General features: G+C 43.2%; 2 protein-coding genes across 5 annotated transcripts; one reads left to right on the top strand and one right to left on the bottom strand.

Annotated features, from left to right (window-relative positions):
- Nucleotides 1–1,036: 1,036 nt before the first annotated feature.
- Nucleotides 1,037–5,017, top strand: LOC109204782 (transmembrane protein 254). Its single transcript, XM_019366511.2, has 4 exons — nucleotides 1,037–1,191; nucleotides 3,262–3,365; nucleotides 3,934–3,993; nucleotides 4,217–5,017. The coding sequence occupies exons 1-4, from the start codon at nucleotides 1,105–1,107 to the stop codon at nucleotides 4,335–4,337; spliced, it is 372 nt and encodes a 123-aa protein (XP_019222056.1). The 5' UTR covers nucleotides 1,037–1,104; the 3' UTR covers nucleotides 4,338–5,017.
- A 3,381-nt stretch (nucleotides 5,018–8,398) lies between these two features.
- LOC109204781 (rac-like GTP-binding protein ARAC6) lies at nucleotides 8,399–26,133 on the bottom strand. 4 transcript variants are annotated; one of them, XM_025897559.1, is made up of 8 exons: nucleotides 25,542–26,133; nucleotides 25,169–25,227; nucleotides 11,544–11,643; nucleotides 11,300–11,375; nucleotides 10,591–10,716; nucleotides 10,148–10,315; nucleotides 9,985–10,042; nucleotides 8,399–9,396 (listed from the first exon to the last, which is right to left on the bottom strand). In XM_025897559.1, the coding sequence occupies exons 1-8, from the start codon at nucleotides 25,681–25,683 to the stop codon at nucleotides 9,298–9,300; spliced, it is 828 nt and encodes a 275-aa protein (XP_025753344.1). In that variant the 5' UTR covers nucleotides 25,684–26,133; the 3' UTR covers nucleotides 8,399–9,297. The 4 variants fall into 4 exon arrangements, with proteins under 4 accessions (XP_025753344.1, XP_025753346.1, XP_025753345.1 ...); XM_025897561.1 differs by lacking the exons at nucleotides 25,169–25,227; nucleotides 25,542–26,133 and adding an exon at nucleotides 15,734–15,794; XM_025897560.1 differs by lacking the exons at nucleotides 8,399–9,396; nucleotides 9,985–10,042; nucleotides 10,148–10,315; ... (1 more) ...; nucleotides 11,300–11,375; nucleotides 11,544–11,643 and adding exons at nucleotides 11,652–12,554; nucleotides 12,735–12,839; nucleotides 16,465–16,706; nucleotides 16,798–16,914; nucleotides 18,228–18,555 and having other exon boundaries at nucleotides 25,542–25,684.
- Nucleotides 26,134–26,382: the final 249 nt, after the last annotated feature.

Below are 26,382 nucleotides of genomic sequence, written 5' to 3'. Positions count from 1 at the left end.
ATATGTATATATATATATATATATATATATATATATATATATATATATACATATTATACCTTTAGAATTAGAAATTCACCAAAATTGTGTTCTGATGTGTGTGAATGATAATAAAGTGGCTACTCTATTCTATTCTATTGTAAAGTGAATAATAACTTGAGGTGTTGTAATGCTCCGGTCAAAGTCCAGACCTCAACCTGTATGAAATGCTGTGGCGGGACTTTACGAAAGCTGCAACAAACCTCAGTGAACTGAAGTAATGTTGTAAAGAATAGTGGGTCATAAAGAAAATGATTACTGTGAATTTTTGTTAATCATTGTGGTTCTGCATAAATCATGGGGTAATCTACTGTAGTTTTCACAGGACTGCGGAGAGTCCTTTTTTTCACATAATATTTCATTTTAAATTTCTTCAGTACTACTTGGTATATAGTGACACTTATAGGACTGAAATTTATAAATGCAATTTTTTAAATTCATCATTCAGTCTGAATGATGAATTTAAAACCGTTCAAGGTAATTCTTTCATTCAAAGTAATGCAAAGCAACCCCAAAACTGTCTTCCTCTTCCCCCAAAATGGATCGTTTAACGTTACGTGTAGATATTCAGGTAGGCAACAGGGACAGAGATGGAGAGAGACAGAGAGGAGGCTTGGGGGTTCGCATCAGTGCACCCTGGACCCCACAGTTACAGCTGGATACCGAGTGCCGCCTGGTGTCTGAGTGTGAGAGCTCCCCCTCAACCTATTCCTACTTTAACTTAACATCACTTTAACATAACATCACTGCTCAAAGTGGCTGCTCAAACCTCAAACCAAAGGAAATGACCTGGGCTACCGGGTGGACAGTCCGCTGATTAATGAAACTATCCTGTCGACTTAAATTAATTAAAGAAAAAAAAACATTTTTAAAAGTAAAGCGATAATTGTCATTATTTCAGTAAAAAATTTCCCATTTGTGTAATAATCAAAAAAAAAAAAAAAAAAAAAAAAAAAGGGAAAAAGAAAAAAGAAAAAAACCTGCCCGGACGGTTTAAATATCCGGGTTTAATTGCACGGTCATATTTGTACGGGACAACAAGCAGCAGCGGCAGCAGCAGCAGCGATGGCTACAAGTGATGGACGCGATTATTTTCAGAGAACACGTCTCTTCTGGATGGTCACCCTGTCAGTGGCGCTGATATATTTCGCTGTAAGTTCGTTAAATCAGCTGTACTGTGGTACAACTGAGATATTATTACCGTCAGTCTTTTTTCTCTCATTTATAACTGCTCGCGGAGCCCGTGGAGTTGTGTTGCACAATATGTCCTCCGGGTAATTTTATTTTTCTGAAAATTACTCGGGGCTCGGGGAGAGTTTAGTCCTCCCTGTTGTCGATTGTTACTTAATTTTTAAATGGGGAAAATGTATAAATATCGGCAGGTTAGTGTATGGAGTCATTGCCAAGGGTGTCTATGTAAAAGCTAATGTTATCGAGGTTCATTCAGTTCTCGGTGTGACACAGGTCAAACAAACAGCTCAAAGTCCACTGTACGGGTTAACACTAGTAGCTGATTCAAAACTCAGTTCAAATTAGCTACGTTAGCTTTCTTTCATTAAGGCTGCCCGCGGTAGTGCTCGGTGAACACTGAGCTGTCACGTACGGGGCGCTTAAGCTAACAGGTGGGCTGGTTTATACGTGTTGGGGTTAGCTTGTAGCTAATTAACCTTTTGTTTGGTCAAGAAAATATGGCAAAGTGACCCCAAAGCATTCATGCCTGCTTTCCAAAGTATTGCCATTAAGGAGAAATGACTCAAACTGGGGTAGATGGGAGCATAACCGTTTAAATGTACAAACAGTACGGTGGCCCTAAGGTGCCAACGGTTCAGAACTAAAAATACGCCAATTTAAATAAGTTCCACTGTGCTGAAATTACTTTTTAATGAAACCTTCTAAAATTGGTTTAAAATTTGGGAGTGTTACTGTTAAACAGAGGAAATGTTATCAACCTGTTGCCAGGTTTGTTTATTAAGGTAAATGACAGGAATGTTGTGGCTACCTACTCTGAAGTGCTTTTTTTGTGCCTTTGACAGTGTCACTGTTCCCATATCCATGACTTCTGAAATGGTGTATTTTGCACCTTGGGGCCACCAAATCAAAATATCCCAAGGTTGATTTATCTATAATCAATTCTAGTTCAAGAAACAAGGCTTGCTGTTGAGGGTATTTTGTGGACATCCAAAGTGGGTTCCAGCAATATCTGTGTTGTTTTTGTGGCCAGAGCCACAGTCAGCCTGACAGGTCAGAGGTGGGAAGAAATGGACAATGGCAGCAGTGTGTTCTATTTGTCAGCTCATGTCTTTAAAAGAAATGTTTTTCATGAATAATTATCATTAAATGAATTAACAGTTAGTTGGAAGCTAAAGATTATATTGTGTAGAAGATCAGTAATTGGATCGGAGACCACAATGATGCCTACACTTGGTTTCCTTTGGTATAACTCAAACAGCCAAACACAGTGAACAGAACTGATTTTCATCTAAAACTGTGACATGTTTTACGGCATTTTGCACAAGGCTGCACTTTGTAGTGCATAAATCGGCTACAGTCATGATCTAAACTGCTGGAAAGAGTCATTCATAGCACCCTTCCACAGCAGGAAAATAAAATGATACACTTCATTATTGCCACTGTGGGGTCTTCTCATTAAAACAGCAAGTCATTGCCTGTGAGCACTGAGAGTGTCTGATGTTGGCAACTCTTGTTAATATGGGGACCATGGAGGGGACTTTCAGCAGGAAAAAATACGACTTGCTGTGGTCATATGCATGCCATGAAATGAGTATATATCATACAGTCATTAGAAACACAGACAGTCTTTGAATAAACTAAAGTTCTCACACAGTACTGAGCAGAAGTCTTGAGCCACCCATCCTTTAAACTTATTTCTTTAATTTTTTATAACACTGGGCCGAAGTATGGCAGTTTACTTAAACGTGCAGACATACATGGAAATGCAGTTTATAGGGCAAAAACAAAGCTTAACTGTCGTCTTCACATTTTGAACTCTCTCGGGCAAGCTTTCATGTGATTTCTTTAAGTAGTCTTTGGGAATAGTTCTCTGGACTTGAAGGACATTCCAAAGGTCTTTTTTGAGCAGGGAAAAAACTTCAAAAGACCTTCAGAATAATTGCTTATTTAAAGATATTGCCCTTCAAAAAATTAGAAGGGAGTTTTGTTTTTTGTATATGGTGTTTTTAAACTCCTTCTTTCTGGTTCCAGTGCACAGTGTTTGCACCAGATGTAGTCCCATTTGAGCTCCTTGGTCCATTTGGTACCTTCTCCAAAAACCTTGCATATAACCATCCTGATCTACTGTACAAAGGGTAAGTAATGCAGCACTGTGAAGCCTGCAAACATCCAAACAAAGAATTCTGGTAATGAGGTTTGCTCATTATAGCTTTTGTAATGCAAGCCAATCACTTTAGGAGATCTAAATATACATTTTTCTAATGATGTGCAAATCACCACGCCCAACCACGCCCAACCCCCCCCAACCGGCACACGCATGCCACACACGCCCTGCACATGTGGATCGTTGACACCACATTCATAGGTTGCAAATTGATGCTCATGCTGTGGACGGCAATCAGAGCTTAATGTATTGTTGTGGTTTCGGTCACGTGACTCAGCTGCTAAGTCGGTCTGTTCAAAGGCAAGGCAGCTGGAAGCCATCATCGAGTCACTGGTGGTTTGAAATCTGAAACGACTGATCAATTTAAGCTTATCAGCACTCGGTGATTAGAACAGCACGAGGGGAAAACTTGTTTTCAGACCAGAAAAGTCCTCACTGTTAACTTGTGGGGTTTTCCCCCCTTTTTGGAAGCATGTGCATTATCCTAGTTTGAAATGTTATCACTGGAGAGTTGAACCTTTCCCCCCCCCCCATTTCAGATGGTGGTTGACCTGTGCTATTCATCTTTCTGAGGCCCTGGTTGCACTGAAGTTGTGCAGGTAACAATGCAGGAACCTTAACATCCACTAGGTGGTGCTGCAATCTAATTTTTTTTTTTTTTGCCAAATTTCATGTCAACATGTACATTTTTAATTTAAAAAAAAAAAAAAAAATGGCCATCTGGATTCAAATTGTGCATAATTTTCTGTTTAAGGGTTTGACAACCATTGCGCACATGATGAATCTATTTCCTAAACATACAATGTTAACTTTTTCCTGCAGTAACAAAGGCATCAAGGACATGTCCACTCGGTGCCTTTGGTTTATCCAGACCTTTCTGTTCGGCTTCGCCTCCCTCCACCTGCTAATTAAGTACGACCCAGAGCGTTCCAAGCAGGACTGACCTTACCAGGAGAAGCCTACAGAACAACACATCTGGGTCTAGAGAGCCCTTCTTGGGGCCTCAACTTCTTCCACTGTTCACTTTGATTATAAGATCCTGCTGGAGAGCATGAAATGGAGCAATACTCTTGAGCCTTTTCTTTAATAGTGTTTCTTTTAATAGAATTCCAAAGACATATCTTTGATAGAAATGCTAGAAATTTTCTTACATAGTTTACAGGAATTAAAGATATTTTGTAATAGAGATCACTGTTTCATTCCATATTTTCTAGATTTGAGGGAGAACGGTGCTACCTTTTCAGAAATAATATATTTTAAAGTTTGTCTTGATGATGATAACTAGGGATAAGGGTTATTTAAATATGAGTGTTCTCTTGATGAATTTGAGTGCAGTACATGGAACAAATTTTAGAACAGATTACCTAAAGGTGTTTACATTCAGCCTACGTGGTGCAGTACAGGTGGGTTGGTTTTTGAGGGTTTTCCCTTTTTTCTCAGCTGCTCGGATGAACAGGATGCCTGACACGTTTGCTACAGATGGTATTTTTGCCATCACCCTCAAAAGTGCTCTTGGATTAAATAAAGAGGGGAGCTGCTGTCAAATTTGCCTTTCTCAGATTAAAGTGCTGTGATTCATAGTCTTAATGTTGACACTACAAAATAAAGGATGACTCAACTGAATCCACTGTGGGGTGTTTTCTTTATTTTTTTCTTTTTTTTTTTAATAGCATTTGTGTGATTTGAGATGAATGAAGTGGTCTCACCGCTTTCTTCAATTCAGATTTATTTATGTAGTGGCAAATCAAAACAGCCCTCAAGGTGCTTTATACTGTGAGGTACGTGCCTTTCAGTAGTCCAGAGAAAACTGCAATTAAATGGGCAGGTATTGGGTAACAATGGGAAGGAAGAACTTAACAGAAGTCTCAAGACAAAAATTTAATGAACATAGGGTATCCTCAATGACCTGCATGATGTTCTGCAGCAGTCTGAAACTATAGCAACATGACAGGGTTCAGGGTCACCTGATCAGCCCCAACTATATACTTGAGTCTCAAAACTTTGCTACAGAGTAAGACTGGATTTTGTGGATCCTTTACCCAAAACTAAATCCACATGTAAACACACATCGTGACAAGATTCCCAGAGGCTATAACTTTTTTTTTTTTTTTTTTTTTCCCCCCCCACCTTTACCAAAAGTTCCTTAAACTGACCAAGGCTCATCTTTCATGTGAAAAGTGTTCGAGATGAATCCAACCGTTACCATTTAGAGTCACAATTATCTATAGAAAGACTCAGACACTTCAAACCATGTGGTGCAAGTTTTGCCTTTGGTTTGGTAGAGAGTGTGCCGTCTACTGTGAGAGAACCTGCCTAAGAAAGGTTGTTGGTGCCCCCCCAAGTCAGCAGTTTCTGAAAGAAACTCCATTATGACCATCAGTTAGCCAAAGGAAAACCATGCTCAGTCTAAGATGAAGGCCCATTATGACAAAAAGACTGTTTTCAGGACTCTTTAAACCGGTGAGAACACTTTTTGGTCCAGCTTGCAAGCACAGTTTGCTGGATCCTGCCTAGTAAGTTATGTAATCCAAATAACTAGGATCTGCCATATGAACATGTTGAAATGTTACTTTCCAAGAAAGCCCGGCTGCTCCACTATCACTGTGTGCGATTGCTTAATATAAACCCTCTGATGATGGGCTGATTTAAAAAGATGTTTGAGTTTGGTGCTCAGTTAAAAAATTCTCATTGTTGGGTATTAGATAATTTAGTTCATCCTGTCCCATCTGTCTGAATCTGCTTGGGATGATATAGTCTGCCTGATCCAGGATTCTCTATGAGCTAACTAACCCTCCCATGGGAGTATTTAAATGGTAAATGGTAAAATGGCCTGTATTTGTATAGCGCTTTCTAGTCCCTAAGGACCCCAAAGCGCTTACACAACCTGTCATCCACCCATTCACACACACATTCACACACTGGTGATGGCAAGCTACATTGTAGCCACAGCCACCCTGGGGCGCACTGACAGAGGCGAGGCTGCCGGACACTGGCGCCACCGGGCCCTCTGACCACCATCAGTAGGCAATGGGTGAAGTGTCTTGCCCAAGGACACAACGAACGAGACTGTCCAAGCCGGGGATCGAACCGGCAACCTTCCGATTACAAGGCGAACTCCCAACTCTTGAGCCACGATCGCCCGTCATTTAGCTCAATGAAGAACTTTGTCTGGATGCTTTGAATCTGCTAGAGCATTATTGTGTAATTACTGTGTAGCGCCCAATTTTGCACTTCCTTTCAACTGTCCTTTCACGGGAATCAAAGCAGGGTATAGATCATCCCATCTGCTACTTTTCCAAGAAGTTCACAAACAGCTCAACTGTAGCACTATTGAAAAGGAAGTCCTTGCCTTGCAGAACTGTGAAATCTACATTAAGTCTAGGTCACAACCAATTCAAGTATTCACTGAACATAATCCATTTCAGATGAAAAACTCAAACCAGAGACTGATGCGCTGGTGTCTTCTTATACAAGATTTTAATTTGCTGATTAATTAAAAAAAAACAAACACTGGGAATGTAATGACAGACGCAAAGTACAAGACCCCATCCACTGGAGTCCCAGAAATCTTCCTGTAAAATCTGTACTAAGATTACCAGGTCAGCCATATTTTCAAGTGCAGACATGCTCTAATCGACTTGATTTACCAAGTTCCAAAGGTTTCCTATAGACTGCCATCTGATGCTGCTATGTTCTCCCTTGTCACCACCTTCCAGTTGCCTATCTGTTCCAGATTGCAGCTCTTGCAGTCTGAAAGAGTGCAGGAAGATATAACTGTGTGTACCTGTGTGTTTGTTCCTTTGTCTTCTTGAAGTACGTATTCACAACATCTCTTCCCATCCTTTTTGTAAAATCCACTGTCATGTCCTTCTGCATTTCTCTCCTTAACACCATATCTACGCAACACTTCTTCATCACCTCTGCTCCCTTCACCTCCATGTCCCCTGTAATCTGCTCTAATCACTCATCTCCCCCTGGGGACACTCTCTACCCCTTCATTCATCTCAAAAATTCTCTTTTATCTTCTGACAGCCAACTTGTGCATACACACTGACAACATTCAACATCACCCCTTTGATTTCCAGCTTTGAACTCACAATCACTAGTCACACACTCTCCCTTCAAAATTACCCCAACTCCATTTCTCTTCCTACCTACACTATGTTAGAACGGCTTCAATCAACCTCCACTGCTCCTAGTTTTGCTTCTCTTCCATCCAATATATCTGCCTTTCTTCTCTCCATCATATCATCGCCCTCTTTACCAGTCATATATTTAAACCACCACACTCTTGCCTTTCCTCCTCTCTGGCTACCCCTTAAGATGCTATTTATTTGTCTTTGGCCAACAGTAGTACAATTTCCACCAGAATCCTTTGATTTGGCCAACATTTTATACCACATGCCCTTCCTGGTGGAGCCCTCCCCATTTAGCCAAGTCTGGTACTAGCACTAGGAGTACACTGGCTTGTAACCCCCCTATGTCTGGGTCAGATGTTTAATTAAACACTTACTTAAATGATTGTATGTAGATTATGTAGCTTATCTAGTTATGTTAATTATGTAGCCCAATTAGCAAAGTAACAATCACTGTTAATGTAAGAAGTTATCGTTTCCTGGCTAGGAGCTTTAGCCGTTTCGGGAAACCTTGGACTCATCAATCACAGCTCTGAATGTATCTCTTCTGACAAGAAGGTGTTTGTGTATGACGTGGGCTAAAGCAGTGTGTGACGTGGGCCAAATCAGGCTAAAGCAGTAGCACGGGGTCACAATGTCCTCTGCTTACAAACTTAAGAGCATTAGCTTGTCTTAAATGGCCCAGTCTCAACTAGAGCTTTGTCCAGACATTGGTCAGTTGGACAGTGCAGACACTACTTATTTTTAAATCCTGTGTTACTTATACTTTTGGTGAAAGTAGACCAGCAATGAAGAAAAACTCAAGCTAGTTGTCTAGTCTAGCTAGTCCCCTACTTTGCATATAAACTTCACAAATGTGAAAACACGGTTACGGTTCATTTGTCTGGAGTTTTATTTGGAGAACGGTTTTAGGAGGGTTGAAACTGCCACTGTGGACAGAACAAATACAGAAATATTTACAGCATTTTAAAAAGAACATTCAATGAAAAATAGACCTTATATAGTGATACTCTAGGAAGCTGTACGTGTGCTACAGAAGTCACACTCCACCCTTTAGCTAATGCAGACTGATCCAGGTTCTGCCAGGGGGCGGAGCCACAAGTTGGCCACCCATGACAGCCATTAATGAAGACCCAGAGGGCTCGACACACACTCACAGAACTCAAATAATTTTTTTTTGCAGAACTGTTTCTCTATAGGGACACATTTTAATTGTAATTAGCTTATATGCTTTACCAACAACTGGGGAAAAAAAGCTTTATCCACTGTTACAGATTTATTTAATCACTTGAAGATTACATAAAAAGCTTATATAATAAGAGTAAATGAAGAAAAATCTTGGCCCTACAGTAATTGAAAACACAGAAAAATACTTTATTCTGTGCCAGCCCAATGTTAACCCATTAAATGGCCCAAGTTGGGAACCACTATAAAAATAGTGTGAATCCGCCATAGCATTCAGTTAGAATTAGCATCATCTACTGGGATGCAGTTTAACCGCTTCACAGTATATTTAAGGTGCCATGATGAAGAAGAACAAAAGCAGCATTAGTAATAGAAGGAACATGTAGATTTGCACTATAATCTCAAGGCTTTTCTGTTTACACTTAGGTTTGCTGACCAAGCATTCTCTTAATGAGTCTCATATAACAGAGCTTGCATATCATAAGAGTGTGTGTGTGTTGCAGGAATGGTTTGCATGTGTTATCCCGATGGCAGGAATCTGTTTTCAGTCAGTCTAGTTTTGTGTTCAGGATTTCGCTGTGATCACCGGTCCAGCCAGCATATAGAGGGGTAGCGCTCGCTCAGCGTCTTGCGCAGATGAGCGCTCTGCATCTTATCCCTGGTTTCCACCACACACTCCACCTGTCAACACACACACATACAGTTAGTCTTCTTACGTCACTCTCTGTCTCACACACACACTCTAGAATTAGGGCAGTGAGAGGTTTGCTTGTTGCATTATGCAACACCTTTCACCTCCTGACACTAGTTCTGAATAAGCAGTACAAATTGTCAGTGGAGACTGTGGGGGTAAGAATGCAGAGCCAGGAGATTACATGATAAGTCTGCTCCATCCCTGAGCTTTAGAAACGAAGGAGAATAAAACAAATCCATTATTTAAAAAAGCTAAGATGGCCCAAGATTTATAGTCATTTTACAGTCAAGTTACGTCATAACTTGACTGTTGCATAGCAACACTGTGTTTGTAACTTGCTAAAACAACAGCCAAAATTGGCTAATGGTTGTACCAGACCAAGTAAAGCTGTAGGTGGGTAGTGAACTGAGCAATGCTACTTTTTTATATCTTTTAAATATGTATTTGTATTTTTGGTCTTTTAATTCCCGCCAACTCCAAGCCAAGAGTTCCACGGCAATAAAGGAAAAGTGGATGAGCGGATTGGAGAGGAGGAGGAAACAGAATGAAGTGAAGAGGACAGATTAGTCGCCTACCTTTGCCTTGAAGAGCTCTGACTTATCGCTGTGTCTACGATGGCAGACGTCCAACAACCTGGGAGGAAAAAGACAAAAGAGGCGAAGGAATGAATAAACTAAAGGTGGCACAGGGCAACGTTAAAAACAAAACCGATTAAGTCCGAATACGTTCCTACTCTACCTGACGTCCTCTCTGGTCAGAACATCCAGCAGCTTAGCCATGTCTCCTGGCCACTCTCCCAGCTGCACTGAGAACTTACTGATCCGGTTGTCCAACACCAAAGCTCGGTCCATGCACTGCCTCACCACTTCCAGCTCCATGTTAGCGCTGCTCACCACCACAGCCACCCTGCAGCAGACACAGAGGAAGGCTTAGTTTATCTGCAGCCAAAAGGATTAGCACTGCTGACATTGTTATGTTGCCAGAATGTGAGCTTTTCAGGCGTTAAGGAAAACATTTGAGCCCTCAGAGTTAGGACTATATTTAAAATACATGTAGGTATATATATATATATGTTTCTTTTTTATTGGGAATTTGCACTGTTTGAAAACTAGAAGGTCAATGAGTGAAGAGAAATTACATGGTTCAGGTAGGAAACTGTGAAATTAATACACTTGACCCACTTTTTGCCTTTTAGTTCTGGTAGCTGTCCGGCCAAAATGGCAGCCAATCCCATGGCTCCCTCTGTGTCCACAGTGGAGCGTTCGAACTCCTGAAACCGCAGCATTGCCACCAGAGAGTCTTCCTCACTGTAAGAAAAGGAAAGAAAAATGCACTCCTTTGATATCCGATTACCAAAATTAGACTTCGACATGGGCCCCAACATCCATAAAGATATAACTGACAAGATGATGGACCTATCATTTGAGGTGATTCACACCTGAATCTTCAGAGCCAGTCCATAACCAGACGAAATTAAATGTGATTGTGTTCACACCAGATGCACTTCTTGTGATTATTTGTTGAAATTCTGAACCCTAGGCAATCTCCTGTCGACAATGGCTCTGGTCCACTGTGTCTCCAACGCTGCTTGGTGTTTTTCTCTCTCCTAACACACTTGAACAGCAGTCTCTTTCATGCCTTTTTCCATTGATGTGTGCTTGTGCCTAATGTAGAACCACAGGGTTTCCAGCAGAAAGGTTAACAGCCTTTTTGGTGTGAAGCCTAAAGGACTGAGCCAGCACCAAGGCAAATCTAGCTCTGCACGAGCACCACGTCAGTGTAAAAGAGGTATTTGTGTTCTGGGAGTAATAATACATCTGTACAGTGAAGTCAGATATTTTAAAAACCACAAAAGTTTAATTCTATAAATGTGATGTGGACGTGCAGTACCTGACAGTGATGACTTTGTCCACCAGTTTCTGTGCCAGCTGAAAGGTGTTAACACCAAGTGAATGCTCCATAAGATCTGAGGAGAGACAGATGATCAAGCTCCTTTATTGCAGGAGGAAAAAGTAAAAAGGAGTTTCTAACAATAAATAATGTGCACATAATCTTCTTTTTTTTTTTTACTATCTTCCCCTTCATGAGGGGAAGGTGTGGTACGTGACTTCAGCAGAACAAGAAATGAGTTTACCTCCATAAAGTTTCTTATTGGGGTTGCTGTGCATGTCTTTGATTGGACCGTTCGTTTTCAGAGATTGTAGCAGCAAAGGGAAATCTTCTGGTTCAACTCCCTGTTGAAGAAAGGTGAGTTAGTTATTGTTCTCAAGTGTTGATGATGATGATTTCTAACCTGCATTTCACTGTGGAGTAAAACTGTTGAGATCGCTTTTGCACAGTGTCCTGGATTGACATAGTCAAGATCAAGCTAGCATTTTTGGAACTGAGTTTTTGGATGGTGGAGAAAAAACAGACAATCTGCACTGTTTTGAACCCGGGAACCCCTTCCTGTGAGCCAACAGTGCTAACAGGGCCACTGAAGCACAGTCGCAGTTTGAGCTAAATGTTAGCATTAGCATGTTCAAATGATACTGACATGCTAACATTGAGCATGGTAGTGTTTACCATGTTTGCTATCCATATTTAACATACAGGCAACCTGACAGGCTAATCAGGACTGAATGTTAATGCTAATTGTGCAGACATGTGTTCATAGGTAGTTTCACAAAGGCATCACTAAGTGATCTTACGGCAGTTCATCCTCATTCTGAACAATATTACTGGACTATATAACAAAAACAGACTAGCACTTATTTTGCAGTGCCTTATATTTTGCATGCGCACCACTTTTCCTACTGTGAATATATGAATATATTATAAAATGGTATACACAGTATTAATTATAAATGTGAAACTGTTGTATGAATATTGAAACAGGACCATCTCTGTACTGACTGGGAGCCCTAATCAGCCTCAGTGTTGCATAATATATAGGTTTTCACTACTGGGTCAAATGTGGTAATATATTTGCTTGAAAGCTTCGCAACACAAGCTGTACCAGGATATTTCTTTATAGCTGAAAATAGAGCAAGAGGGCTGTTCTGTGCCTTCAGTGCAAACAGCACGGCAGCTCTCAGAGGTTCAGCTGTGGGCAGATGGAGGAACAAGGGAAACCACTTCAAATACAGTCGCCTTGTTTCGTAACCCGTGCAGAATGAAAAACGCACTTGTGTCAATACGAGGGAGCTAGAAGCAATTGTGCAATAAAAAGTAAGGATGTAGATCTACTATATGATCTGTAACCAGTGATATGAGATGGGACAAGCAATGAGCATACAGTGAAGATGTGAAGATATGAAACTCCAGCTTCTCAATGTCTGCTTACTATGACAAGAATGCGAGAGTCGAGGTGTTTGATGGCTGCAGCGGTGCCAGCCAGTAGACCATACTGTCCTGCAGCAGGAATGACCACTGCCTCCAGTTTGGGCACCTGTTCATAGAATAGAATAGAATTCAACTTTATTGTCATTGCACATGTCACAGGTACAGGGCAACGAAATGCAGTTTGCATCCATCCAGAAGTGCTTTAGCCGTGATATAGATATATTACAATATATATTAGCAATAATATAGATGTGTAAGTATATTACAGAAATGGGTCTATTATGGTATGTTATAATGTACACGGTGTGAAGTATGTTATGAATATTCTATAACTATAAGTATGTACAGGCTGTAGTGAGTACAAGCTATGTACAGGCTATGAACAGGATATAAATATGAAATAAAAACTATACAGAAATCTGAGATATACAGTTATACAGAAATGTGAACTATGCAAGTTATAAACAGTTGTAGGATTAAAAATTATCATATGTACAGAATGATATTCACACAGAACTATACAGTAGTGCAGTTAGGATAATTGTGATAGTGATAAAGTGCTAGTGGTTGTGGGTGTGTGTATGTTCAGTCCATGAGTTTAACGTGGGTCAGATGTCATGAGGCAGAGTTCAGGAGTCTGACAGCTGTGGGGAAGAAGCTGTTCCGGTACCTGGTGGTCTTAGTCCGGAGGCTCCTGTAGCGCCTCCCAGAGGGCAGGAGGGTGAAGAGTCCATGTGATGGGTGACTGGGGTCTCTGATGATTTTCCCAGCCCTTTTCAGACACCACTTCCTGTAGATGTCCTTTATGGCAGGAAGTGGTGCTCCGGCAATGCGCTGGGCAGTTTTCACGACCCTCTGCAACGCCTTCCGGTCCGAGGCAGAGCAGTTCCCGTACCAGACTGTTATACAGTTGGTCAGGATGCTCTCGATGGTGCAGCGGTAGAAGTTCACCAGGATGTCTGAGGACAGGTGGTTCTTCCTCAGAGTCCTCAAGAAGAAGAGGCGCTGGTGAGCCTTCTTGACCAGCTTGGAGCAGTTGGTTGTCCAGGTGAGATCCTCGGAGATGTGGACTCCCAGGAACTTGAAGCTGCTCACATGCTCCACAGCCGTCCCCTTAATGTGGATGGGTGGATGTGGGTCAGCATTCCTCCTGTAGTCCACGATGAGCTCCTTGGTCTTCTCGGTGTTAAGCAGCAGGTTGTTTGTGTCGCACCACTCAGCCAGACGATCCACCTCCTCCCTGTAGGCAGTCTCATCGTTGTCGCTGATGAGGCCAATCACCGTGGTGTCATCTGCAAACTTAATGATGGTGTTAGAACCATCAGCAGGTCTGCAGTCGTGGGTGAAGAGGGAGTAGAGGAAAGGGCTCATCACACAGCCTTGTGGTACACCGGTGTTCATTGTGATTGTTGATGAGCAGCGGTTATCCAGTCGGACATGTTGAGGGCGGTTGGTCAGGAAGTCCAGTAACCATTTGCAGATGAGGGAACTGATGCCCAGGTCTGTCAGTTTCCTGATGAGTTGTGAGGGGTGGATTGTATTGAATGCTGAACTGAAGTCTAAAAACAGCATTCTGGCGTAGGTGTTGTTGTTGTCCAGGTGTGAGAGGACAGAGTGCAGTGCGATGGAGACTGCATCCTCTGTGCTCCTGTTCTGGCGGTATGCAAATTGGTGGGGGTCCAGGGTGGGGGGGAGACAGGTTTTGAAGTGTGCTAAGACCAGCTGCTCTAAGCACTTAGTGATGATGGGGGTGAGTGCTACTGGGTGGTAGTCATTGAGGCTAGATGGGTTTGGAGTTTTTGGGTATCGGGACGATGGAGGTGGTTTTGAAGCAGGCCGGTACCACAGCGTGGGCCAAGGACAGGTTGAATATGTCTGTCAGGACTCCTGCAAGCTCCCCAGAACACGCTCTGAGAACACGCCCGGGGATACCATCAGGACCTGCAGCCTTGTGGACATTGATCCTGCTCAGCACCGCTCCTACATCGGTGGGGGAGAGAGTCAGAGGTTGGTGGTCTGGCGTCGTGTCTGTTTTGGTTGTGGTCGTGGGGTTCCCTCGCTCAAAACGAGCATAAAAGTTGTTGAGCTCGTTGAGGAAGGAGACATCAGAGGATGCGGGGGAGGGTTTGATGGTCCTGTAGTCTGTAATGGTCTGGAGTCCTTGCCACATGCGTCGGGGGTTGGAGTTGGAGAAGTGTTCTTCTACCTTCTTTTTGTAGTGGTGTTTGGCTTTTTTGATGCCCTTCTTTAGATTAGCCCTGGCTGTACTGTAGGCGTGTGCATCTCCTGACCTAAAAGCAGTGTTGCGGGCCTTTAGGAGGAGACGAACATCCCGGTTCATCCAAGGCTTCTGGTTGGGGTACATGGTGATCCGTTTCTGGGTGGTGACACTGTCTGTGGTTTCGGAGATGTAATCCAGTACAGATGAGGCGTACTGGCCCAGGTCTGTGTTGGTGAACATATTCCAGTCTGTGTTTTTAAATCTGTCCTGGAGCACTGCGTCTGTCCCCTCTGGCCACACTTTAATTGTCCTCACAGTAGGTTTCACACGTTGGATGAGTGGTGAATACCTAGGTGTGAGGAACAGGGAGAGATGGTCCGATTGTCCAGTGTGGGGGAGGGGTGTTGCTTTGTAGGCTCCAGCCAAGTTGGAATAAACATGGTCTAAAGTCTTGTCTCCTCTGGTGTGGCAGGAGACATGTTGGTGGAATCTGGGGAGGACTGTCTTTAAGTTGGTGTGGTTGAAGTCGCCAGCAACAATAAAAGCAGCCTTGGGGTGTTTATCCTGGTGTTTGTTAATGGCTGCAGAAAGTTCTTTCATGGCCAACCTAGCATTAGCGTCGGGGGGGATATATACTGCAGTGAGTATGATCGAAGTGAGTTCTCTGGGGAGATAATAAGGTCTGCATTTAACCATTAAAAACTCCGCATTAGGTGAGCAGTGACTCTCAGTAGTAGTGGAGTTCATGCACCAAGCATTGTTAATATAAATGCACAAACCTCCACCTCTGGTCTTGCCGGAGTCATCTGCTAGCCTGTCGGCTCGGTGTGTGTGGCGTCCTGCTAACTCGATAGCATTGTCCGGGCAGCTGTTGTTCAACCATGTTTCGGTGAAAAACATGACATTTGAGTCCATAATCCGTCTGTTGTTAGTGATGGAGAGCCGTATCTCATCCATTTTGTTTGCCAGAGAACGGACATTGGCGAGGAAAATACTGGGTAAAGGCAGCCGATGTGGTGTTAGCTTTAGCTTAGCCCGTAGCCCTCCGCGCCTACCTCGCCTTTGTTTATGTTCTCGGCGCCGTCTGCATGCACTTCCGCCCGGCAGGGGAGAGTGGGCAGCCTCCGGTGTTCTGGAGATCTCTGGGATGAGTCGGAGATCGGCGATAAAACTGTTGGAGTTATGAGTCCAGATGTCCAGAAGCTCTTGTCTGCTGTAGGTCAGCAACGCACAGCAATTCTGGATGAATAATCCGGTTAAAAGTAGATAAAAAACCGCTAAATAGCAGATTCTGGAGAGACACTGAGCCTCGCGTTGTTCATGCGCCGCCATCTTGGTCAAAGATCTCCATGCCCACAGTGCCCAGTCCTGCCAGGTACGCTGCATTTTCATCTCTGCTCAGCAGCAAAGAGAGGAAGAGCAGCCTTATGTTAAGATACTAAAACATCAGTTAGTACTGCACAGACACAGAAACTCTCATTCCAAGTCCTAATATGAATGTTAGACTGACTCTTCCAGGTAGAGGTATCCATTCTCTCTGGCCAGATGGCAGGCGTGGTTCTGGGAATCGCGGCCGGTGCTGCCGTAGGAGATAACCATGGCGCTGTAGTCTCTGTAGATCCTGAGGCGGGGCGAGGAGCAACTTGACGGCATGATGACAAACACCGGGATCTTCAGCTCCACCGCGTGGTGCGCCACGGCCATGGAGAAGTTACAGTCAGTGGCCACGATCACACCCATCCTCTGCTGCTGCTGCAAGCACAGAAACACACGCCTGACATATAATCACATGCAACAAATATGCACGCACAGCGCCTTTTTCAGCTCCCCCGCCCCAATGTACCTGCGTGAGGGAGGTGAGCAGGTACAGCACTCCTCTCTCCTTCACAGAGCCGGTGTAGTGCAGGTGCTCCTTCTTCAGGTAGATCTCCATCCCATACTGTTTGGACAATCTGGAGTACTGAGCACACAAAAGAAGCAGCATATTTCAAGAGCTCCAGCAGCAAAAACCACTCAGGTGCTCACATGCATGCTGAAATAGTTTTCACTTCATATAATTACTCCTGACGTATGAAATCCATGGTCTTTGCCCCGAGTCATGTTCAATTTTTATGTTATTTTTGCATGAATTCACCTAAACGCTGGTGCTCATCCAGCTCCAGGAGTCTCTGCCTGCTCTTTGCTTTTTGCCAACAGCCGTTAATCCAATCTGCTTCGCACTTGGTGGGCATAATGCAATATAAAGTATGAAGCAGATATGAGGGCTCCTCCTAAGTTGGCTAAAAGCTGCAGTGCATTATTAGCGATGATGTCCCCACGAGGGCTTCACCTTTGGGTGATCTTTAGTTATTATCACCTGTTCCGCTAACAGTTTCATCAACAGTAGTTATGTCAAAGCAAGCCTCAATTAAAAGAGTTTTTCTTTGTGCGTTTTGTGGTTATTAGCAGTGACACACAACCACGCACAGTGAAAATGCAGAGATGTGCAGAGACATTATAAAAGAGGGACATGGCACTCCTGATTTGAAACTAATGGGAGGGTCTTGAATCAGCAAAAGTATAACGTCCAAGGACCCAAACCCACTCTAGAGACTAACTGAAACTAAACCCACCTAACCTAAAAATGTAACTCTACTTCTGGGGGGGATTATTCGGGGAAAGCAAAAGCACATATCGGAGTTTTTTGTTTGTTTGTTTTTTCCTGGTGACTACTGAGACGGAGAGAGGTGGTTCAAGGTGGGTGACAAGTGACAAGGCCTTCTTCTAGAGCGACTCTGCCTTCATCACTCCATCAATTTACATCAATTCTGACACTTCTGTGTATCCAGTTTGCACTCAGATAGCATTACACTGTTGTCAGATCACATTTAACTTAAGGCATACTCTAAAATGAATCCCTAAAAACCCAAATGTTAAACTTTCCCATTTTTAAGCAAAAACAAACATGTTTAGAACCTGGTACAAAAAAGCTCTGCACAACTTAATTCTAACATAAAATCATCTATTTAAAATGTATCAAAGTAACACAGACCATGAATGCTTTGTTCAGTTTTTCCATGAGCAAAAATCTGCATCCCATTCAGAGTAGTTCTGATATTAGTTCACCCTCTTGTGGTCCTTTTACAGCAATCTTCCTTAGATATGTGATGCCTGGCTGCTGTCCTGTCAAATTAAACTTCTGTCTAAACTGAAGGAAGTGATGTCAGCTCCCAAACAAAGGTCAAAGGTCACCTTTATTGCACGTTCTCCTGCACTTATTCTGTGTTAGTGTACCGTGCAAGGCGTCTTCTGCATCCCTGACTGGATCCTGAAGGCTGCCGCGCTGATGTCCTCGAAGCGGAGGTACTGGGCAGGAGGTCTCGGGATCATCCTGAACTCGCTGACTCGCCTGGTTTTGGGGGGGTCCATGAGGACAACCTCAGGAGCCATCACTACTTTGGTTTCGTGGACTTTCACATCACCGTTGAGAAGTTCTTCCACACCAAAGTCCTTCAGACGCTCCGGTTCAATAAGGGTGGGTCTGCGGCCCACGGTGCCGTTACTGACGGGACCATATTTGTAAGAGCTACCGGGCTGACTGGGGCCCAGATACAACTCCTCTCTGAAAACCACAAGCAGGCATTGGGGGTGTCACTTAAAAATCATATCAAATCATATTCAGAAAACTAAAGTGTGCTTCTGCACAGCTGCTGAGTCCTTCTCATTTAAAACCATAAGATTACAGCTCCTGATCCTACATTGGTCTTCTTCACAGTGTAAATTTGTAATTTTCTGCACACATACTACTGCAAGCTAACACAGCAAAATAACACACGGAGGCTTTAGCAAAGTACCACACAGTCATGAGCTGTACCGCAGCGAGATTTGATTTGCATCTTCCAAACCCCGAAGATAAAAAGTGAGCAGATGTGAGAACGCTGATGTGAATATAATAGCTTTTCCAATTAAGCAGGTTGTTGGCGTCCACTAGCTCTCAAATCATGAAGGTTATTTCTCCCAAGTACGTAAATGCACCACCAGAGGGAACTTTTAAAACCGATTACTGTTTTCAGCTGCATGTTTTTCCACAGTGAGTAGCTTTGCAATCAGCTTGTATCTGGTTTCCAGTATTAAACCAGTCGTTTCGGAAGGATAGGGAATTTTTTTAAAACATTTTTTAACAGCAGGGTATACTTTGGAAATAGTAACATAGTACTATATATAGTACAATAGAACATCTGTCAAGCAGATCTGATTTATTACTTGATTCATGACAAATTAACACAATTTTAAGATATAAAGAAAAACTAAAACCGGACCAACAGCTTAAGAAAACAATTTAACAAAAGTTTATTGGCTCAAATTCTAATTTCTATCCTCTGGATGTCAGCCAGAATCTAGGGCGGAGTTGCGAGGCCTTTGGCAGACAGTATCAGCTGATATTTTCTACATTTTAAAAGTATACATCATCACTACAGCTCCAAGTTTTATTAATAATCGCACATCGTTTGCCCTCATAGATGTGAAGCAACAATTATGAGCATAATTCACCTGAAATATATAAAATCAAAGGTTTATTTACTCAAATTATTATTAATTTTTTTCACTATTCTGATATTTTATTAAAAAGAGAATCCATTAGTTGCAAACTGACTGATTAATCACTCACAATCGTAAGTCAGTGTGTAAATTAGTTGACTCCATTCAAGAGAATAGCACTAGAGTTGTTCTGAAGTGTAAAATCTCTTTCTGAGGCGTGCCTACAGTACTCCTGTTACTCTATGTTGGAGCAGCTGGCTGGTGACCGGCTCACGGCTGAGTAAAACCAGTTTCCCCTCTTCCAAACCCCACCCGCATCCCCACCTGTCATCCTTTCACCCCTATTGGGTCACTAGGTCACCTTGGGTTGCTGAGTCAAAAAAGACTCATCAGACTGTACCCAAAGCCTGGACAGGAAGTTTAAAAGTGTTTACAGGAAGTGCAGCTGAGTAAAGAGTGCATCTGACATGCTGAGCAAATCAGCAACAATCCAACAACAAAGCGGAAGTCAATAGCGTAGTAAGACCCGGATCCCTCGGGGTCGCAGCTCCTGAGCTCCTGTCCTTAAAAGTCGTTTCCATTGGCTCTAGTGCACTTAGCATCCACTTCCTGTTTCCTCCTGCTCCTCCTCGCCAGTGGTGCTAGATTTTCTTGAGTGCAGCAGCAGCAGGAGAATGAATGAATGAATGAATGAATAAGTAAAGACTTTCCCCTCTGCTCCCTCGACACATTGCAGCGAAACAGACTTCACAGACCTTCCATATGGAATAATTCAATAGGCAGAGCTTGGAGTAGAGACGCAGACAATAGCTGGCAGGGAAGCAATATCAACAACAGACGCGGCGCAGCGGCACTGGGCTCAGAGCCGAGCTGTGATTATGTGGCACTGAGTGACATGTGACACCGACGTGACAGCACAGAGTCGCGACCGCCGACCCCAATGCGTACGTAAGGTTGCTGATAGGCGTTGGGAATTAGCGAAGCATTATGGGAGCTTCAGCCAATGCCAGGAATATAAATATTGCAGAGAGATCGAAGCCAACTGAACACGTGTAGCGCAGGACAGAGGTGGACGTAATGAAGGGCGAGTTTTACATCGACAAGAGAGAAATGGAAAGGAAAACGAAACCGAGGCGTCTGAATTTAACCAAAGCTATTTCACCCCCACCCCCCACACATTTGATTAGCCTCCCGCATCTGTCTCTCTCTCTTCCTCTTTCTGTCTCACACACACTATTTTCCTCCCCCTTTCCTCTCTTTGGGGGCATCGAGTCTTTGATCCGACGCTGAAGCTATAAACATTACCAGCTGGCCTTGTGCTCCACATAAAGAGGTCAGCCGAGTCGGGGGCGGAGGCACGGGAGAAACGTGAGGGGTGGCGGGGGCACATTTTCAAGAGCAGTAACTCTACTCTGGGAGGCCGGCGGCGCCCACAGCAGACATCTGGGAGAACTTCTCCATTTCAGAGACACTCTGAATCAGCTGAAAACAAACCCTCCTCTGACACACACACACACACACACACACACACACACACACACTATCAAACACGCCAGAATAGACAAAAGGTTGTGTTCCTCTTTTCACAAGTGAGTAGTAACACTTCTACCATCTGTTTTCTTGGGGGAAAATTATAGCGCAGCCACAGGTAGCTGTTTAAGACAGGGAAGAAAAATGGAGGCTGTCTGCGATCTTTTCCCACTCACAGATTTATGTGTAAATCAGGGTTTGTGAAGGAAACCAGCTAAATATGCCAAAGCTGACCTTTCTGAGCTTTGCATTTGTCTCTCTGCTGCATGGATCACGTCGGAACAGGTCACGACGAAAGTGTTAATAACTATTCAGCTTCTGACAAGAGTGTAGTTTTAGGTTGCTGTAAGTAGGGGGAGGTTAACCTTGGGTGACTGACTGTTCGCTGTCCTGCAGTGCAGCTGAAGTTAGACCAGAAGGCCTTATTGCAAGAAAATCATAGTTGAGTGGATTCAGTTTTTCTCACCAAAACACACTGTGTGTTAGTCTTGTGTCTACAGAAGTGCTGAATCCATTTCCTTCCTCCTCATTTGCACAGCCAGTGTTTGAGTATTATGAGTTGTGCAATATACAGTAAGCATGGCTGCTTCTTCTACTGCTCAGCTGTTGAACTATTGCTAGGTTATTCTGAGCTGCCAACTGTTTATGAGCATGAACGAGACATACCCTACACAGGAAGGTCTATGCAGTTGTCCACATGCTTCTGGTTCTTGCACATGCACAAAATAAACCAATCTGTTACACACTGATTAAACTCTTGCTTTAAAGCACTACTGGAGGTTTAAAATCTACAGGGTGCCTTTAGTCCTTTGCTTTAGCCATAGAAATGCCTGAAATGATACGAGAGAGGCCCATTCAGAGCTTTTGCCATTTGAAATTATTGGGATTTCTGAGTGCATTACACATAATGATTGTCATCTGACTCACAAACATGATCTGACTAAGCTAATAACACTGTCCAAAGTGCAGACTATAGAAAAAGAAAGTGATCTCATGAATTTAGCGATTTGGAGAACCTCGATCAGACATTTCCTGTTGCTGCTAATAAGACTTTCACAATGATGGGGGAATTTTAGAGCTAACAAACTGTTTCGAGTTCATCAGTACTGCTTAGATGTCTTGACTGGACAGCTCTCCCTAGGTCATGCCAGGGCATCCTAATTAGGTAATGTCATAAAACTGACTCTGTAAATCCTAAAAACATTACTTTCCTTATTTTTTTGTGCTTGATGATTTACTCGTGCAGTTGTCATCTTGTATTTTCACCAAACCTTTCCAAAGATTCAGGACATTAACTGCTACCCTGACACTGTTCTTTAAAATTTTATGGCACAATTATTAAATCCTTATTCTCGAAATGACTGTGAGGCATCCAGACTCTGAGGTAGCAAAGAAAGCCTAACTCACGATGCTCCCTCCACCATGCTCATGTTACTGCACATCCAAAGTAGCCTATTTCAAATGTTAGGCAATCTGCTATTTTGGCTCCTGGTTGGTTGAGTGACTGTTTTTGTTATTCAGGGTTTTTCATAAACCGGATTCATGAACAATGATTAAAGCAAGACCTGGTGCTTTCAGTTACATCTTGCTTTCAGGAATTGATTCTCGATTCTTGAGGGAAACACCACCAAAGCAAGTAACAGAATTTATAGTAGTCATGGTGTAGACTTTCACATTTTCAGCAGTGTGGAGGTATTTCGAGGTATTTCACTGTAGTTACATCAAAAGATTTCATTTATATTTTTGGAAAAGTTTTTAGTTTAAAGAGAAACTGCAGTCATGTTAGTTGGCACAACTAAAAAAACCAGAGATGATGATGACATCACTTGCTCACTCTCACTGTTGTCACAGTTTGTAAAACACTTATTTGGAAGGTTTTACTGCACTTGGGATAAAACAACACTTGGTCACCAACTTCATTAATATTCTCTTAACCTGTTTGTCAGCTCCAAACGTGACATGAGTGCATGTAGGAAGGAGGTGGACTCACACTGAAAGCCTAATCCTTGTCCAATTCAATAAAGATGAATAACGTTGATATATTTTTTTTCTTTGTTGTATTTTGAGCCTATTGTGCTTTATTTTCTTACCAATTCAATAAATGCCTACATTATTATTTACTAGGGCTACCCTTGGAATATTCCAGAACCCACACTAATTGTCATCAAACCATACTGAACCATATATACTTAAGTGTCAAATCTCATTATTAAGGGTGCAGAGATCATCAAATGCTTATTAATGTAACAGTGTATCAGCAGATACTCTAAACCAAGGTATCTGTACTGAATCGGAGGAGGAAAAAGTTGGATCAGTGGACCACTAACAAACACTAACGTCACTGAACAACAAAAATAAAAGAACATGTTACCAAAGATGAGGCACTGGGCAACTAAACTAGGCTTAAGTTAAGCTACTGTGGCTGTGCCCACCTGAGGAGATATTTGGGGGAATTTCAACCACCACAAATGTGCTCCTGTGAGTTCTTCCAAAAACCCAACTGCACAGTACGCGATGTGGATAATGCTGCGTGTCAAGCAAATGCTGACCGGCCGACAGGCGGGCCGGAAAAGAGACGGAGCGGCGGAGTTCGTCGGGAACAGGAGAAGCAGCAGGAAAAGTGCAGACAGCGACAGTGTTGTTTTTAAACACTCAGGTTGACGTCAGCTCTTTGTCTGTTTATAACTTTGCTCTTTTCAGTGGCTGACTGATGGACCGACAAAAGCACAAGAGCAGCCCACAGAGCGGCTGTACGACATATTTTTGACTGCCCCCGTTTGACAAGAGATGCTCTCTGCAGGTAGATGGGCCACCTAAATCTGTAAGGTAGAGTCTGCAAGTTACCATCGACGAAGCATAATTTCTCCAGAAAATGTAAATGGCAATCTGTTAGAACAAACAGTCAAAGTTCACTGTGAAACTACTTAAAAAATAAAAGTCCACTGCAAACTTCCTGGTAAAGCCAGCAAATGACAAGTCGTTTAGCAGTTAAAACTGGTTGATTAGTTGTTGATTAGTCTTTTGGGAACGGTCTAATAGTTCCCAGTGAATAACAAATATTATTTTAGTTTCAAAGGCACAATTTTTGCTTAGTTTGAGGTTGGTAGTACCTGCCAATGTGGCCTTTAGAAATTCTTCTTGGAGCCTTTTTCAGCTTTTTTCCAACCCAACGCCTCCCATCACCTTTACTGGAACACCTGACTCTGAGTAGCTTCATTAGCACACAGGTTCATGTAGTCTCCAAACTACACTGTCAGTACATTTCAGACAGGCATCCAACCTGCAAATGTTTCTGTAGACAGATTGTGTTTGAATATAATTCTTTTTCAGTTCTTGATTTTCATTTTCAGCTAATCTGCTGATAACTATCTCCTATAATCAATAATGAAAAACACTGATGAAGACTTTGCATACGTATCCAGTCATAGTGTGAAATACGACTAAGAAAACAAGCAAACAGTCAAATCCCAAAGATGGAAGCACCAAATTTTGACATAACTAATATGTAAAGAGTTGATGTGCTAACTGCTTCCTGTTTAGCTGCTGTCGCTTAGCTGTTCACATCAAACCGAAACCGTCATAAAAACCAAATGATAACTTTTACACTAAAAACAAATAATGGAGGGTCTTTCCCATAAACACACCTCAGTGAGCTTCTGTGTGCCGTGTGTTTCACGTAGCTTCCTCCATCTGTGTGTACACTGGCTCTTCTGCTGAGTGGAAACATTATTTTGTGTGTGTGTGTGTGTGTGTGTGTGTGTGTGTGTGTGTGTGTGTGTGTGTGTGTGTATTACAGTTTTAACTCTTGCCCACTGAATGGCACATTGTAAAGAAAAGGCCCAAGCATTAAGCAGCCCTATTAACAAACCTGTGACATCACTACTGGACATAGGAGCCCTGTTCTCCACATAATAGAACTATTGAAACCCCTTCGCTACCATCACTGTCCATGCCACAGCACACTCTGGCAGTTAAAGCCATGTGCGAAACCCATCACCTGTTGCAGCTTAGTGTCTGGCCTGAATATGAAGCCTGTGGGCGTTTCGAAGGCACTGTTGGATAGTTATTGGTCCCAGGAGCACATGGGGAGACCGAGATAGAGCTGGAGCGTGTGTGCGTGTCCTTGACGTGCTTGGCACAGAGCCAGAGGAAAAAATAAACTTTACCTGACCAGCTGTGTCATACAGTCCCAACAAGTACTGCTTTCCTCCGACGTTGACGCTCACTGTAAGGAAATGACAAAGAGCAGTTTAGAGGAGGAAGCAAGGGGTGAGGGTGGGGAGTGCTGGTGAGTGGGGGGGTCCCAGCCCCTCTGTGCTATGAAGACGGCAAACAAGTGGTTTTGGTTATAGCAACAGATGCAATGCAGTTGGAGGAAGGGTGGTGGGGTGGGGTGGGGTGGGGGGTCTCTAAAATCTCTCTTCTGTTAGATTCGCATGTGGCCAATTATCAGTGAGCACAGAGCGGCAGCAGTTCAGCATGTCACGCTATAATGAGATAATAAAGACAGAAAGGCGAGCAGCAGAACTGTGTTCCTACCTGCATAATGATCAAAGACCGTGGGTACATACTCCTCTGGAAAGGCGTCATTGGCATAGCTCATCAGCAGACACGTTTTACCCACCGCACCGTCTCCGACCACGACGCATTTTAACATGATAGTACCGGTTCCGTTTGCCATGATCCCGACCTTCCCAACGACATCATCGGCCCCTGACGCCCTTGTTATCCCGACCTCCTCCTCCTCCTCCTGTTCCTCCTCTTGCTGCTGTTGCTGCTGGGCGGTGATCCTCGCACGGCGGGCATCACCAGCGTCGGAGGCGGACTGCGCGGCTCACCGAGTCGGGCTGGAACTGCATCGTTCTCCCCTCCTCCCCACCACCCATCAGGTTCTTCCAAATGTCAGTGAGTTCCTTTTTTTTAATTTTATTTTTTTGTACGACTGTCAGAAAGAATAAGATCCCCTCGGCCCAAGCCGGTTTTCAAATAAGCTGTCTCCTTAAACCCAATATCGGAAGCGTTTTATGGGAGAAGCAGTCTGCCGGTACTGCATGTCCACCGTGCCCGCTCCCCGGTGCAGCCTGCGCTCTTGCTCCCTGGCGCACTGTGCCGCTGGTGGATAAGGTGGGTGCGCTTAGCCTACTGAAGAGGCGGGGCTTGGGTTTAAAACCAAGGGGCTCCGGATAAAGTACAGTACGCCTGCTGTGAATGCCTGGATCACACAGTAATTAGCCATTTACGCTTCATTAGAAGGATCCTGTGTGCAAACATTAGATTTCTGTTAGGGGTGTTACAGGAAATAAAACAATATCCTGCTTTTGAGACAAACTTACCATTAGTTTCCACACACACACACCATCTGAATCTTTCTCAGTCCAAG

This window comes from Oreochromis niloticus, linkage group LG13, assembly GCF_001858045.2.
Source record: "Oreochromis niloticus isolate F11D_XX linkage group LG13, O_niloticus_UMD_NMBU, whole genome shotgun sequence".
NCBI lineage: Eukaryota > Metazoa > Chordata > Actinopteri > Cichliformes > Cichlidae > Oreochromis > Oreochromis niloticus.
The sequence above is the reverse complement of the archived record's forward strand: the minus strand, read 5'-3'. Positions and strand labels throughout refer to the sequence as shown.

What these genes read in the sequence shown, in the direction of transcription:
- LOC109204782 (XM_019366511.2), top strand. Translation starts at nt 1,105, where the DNA reads ATGGCTACAAGTGATGGACGCGATTATTTTCAGAGAACACGTCTCTTC. An exon ending in TGGCGCTGATATATTTCGCT is followed by an intron (nt 1,192 to 3,261) that starts GTAAGTTCGTTA and finishes TTCTGGTTCCAG; the next exon opens with TGCACAGTGTTTGCACCAGA. An exon ending in GTTGCACTGAAGTTGTGCAG is followed by an intron (nt 3,994 to 4,216) that starts GTAACAATGCAG and finishes TTTTTCCTGCAG; the next exon opens with TAACAAAGGCATCAAGGACA.
- LOC109204781 (XM_025897559.1), bottom strand. Translation starts at nt 25,683, where the DNA reads ATGGCAAACGGAACCGGTACTATCATGTTAAAATGCGTCGTGGTCGGA. An exon ending in TGTATGACACAGCTGGTCAG is followed by an intron (nt 11,644 to 25,168) that starts GTAAAGTTTATT and finishes TTTCTTCAACAG; the next exon opens with GGAGTTGAACCAGAAGATTT. An exon ending in CAGAGCTCTTCAAGGCAAAG is followed by an intron (nt 9,397 to 9,984) that starts GTAGGCGACTAA and finishes GTGTGTTGACAG; the next exon opens with GTGGAGTGTGTGGTGGAAAC.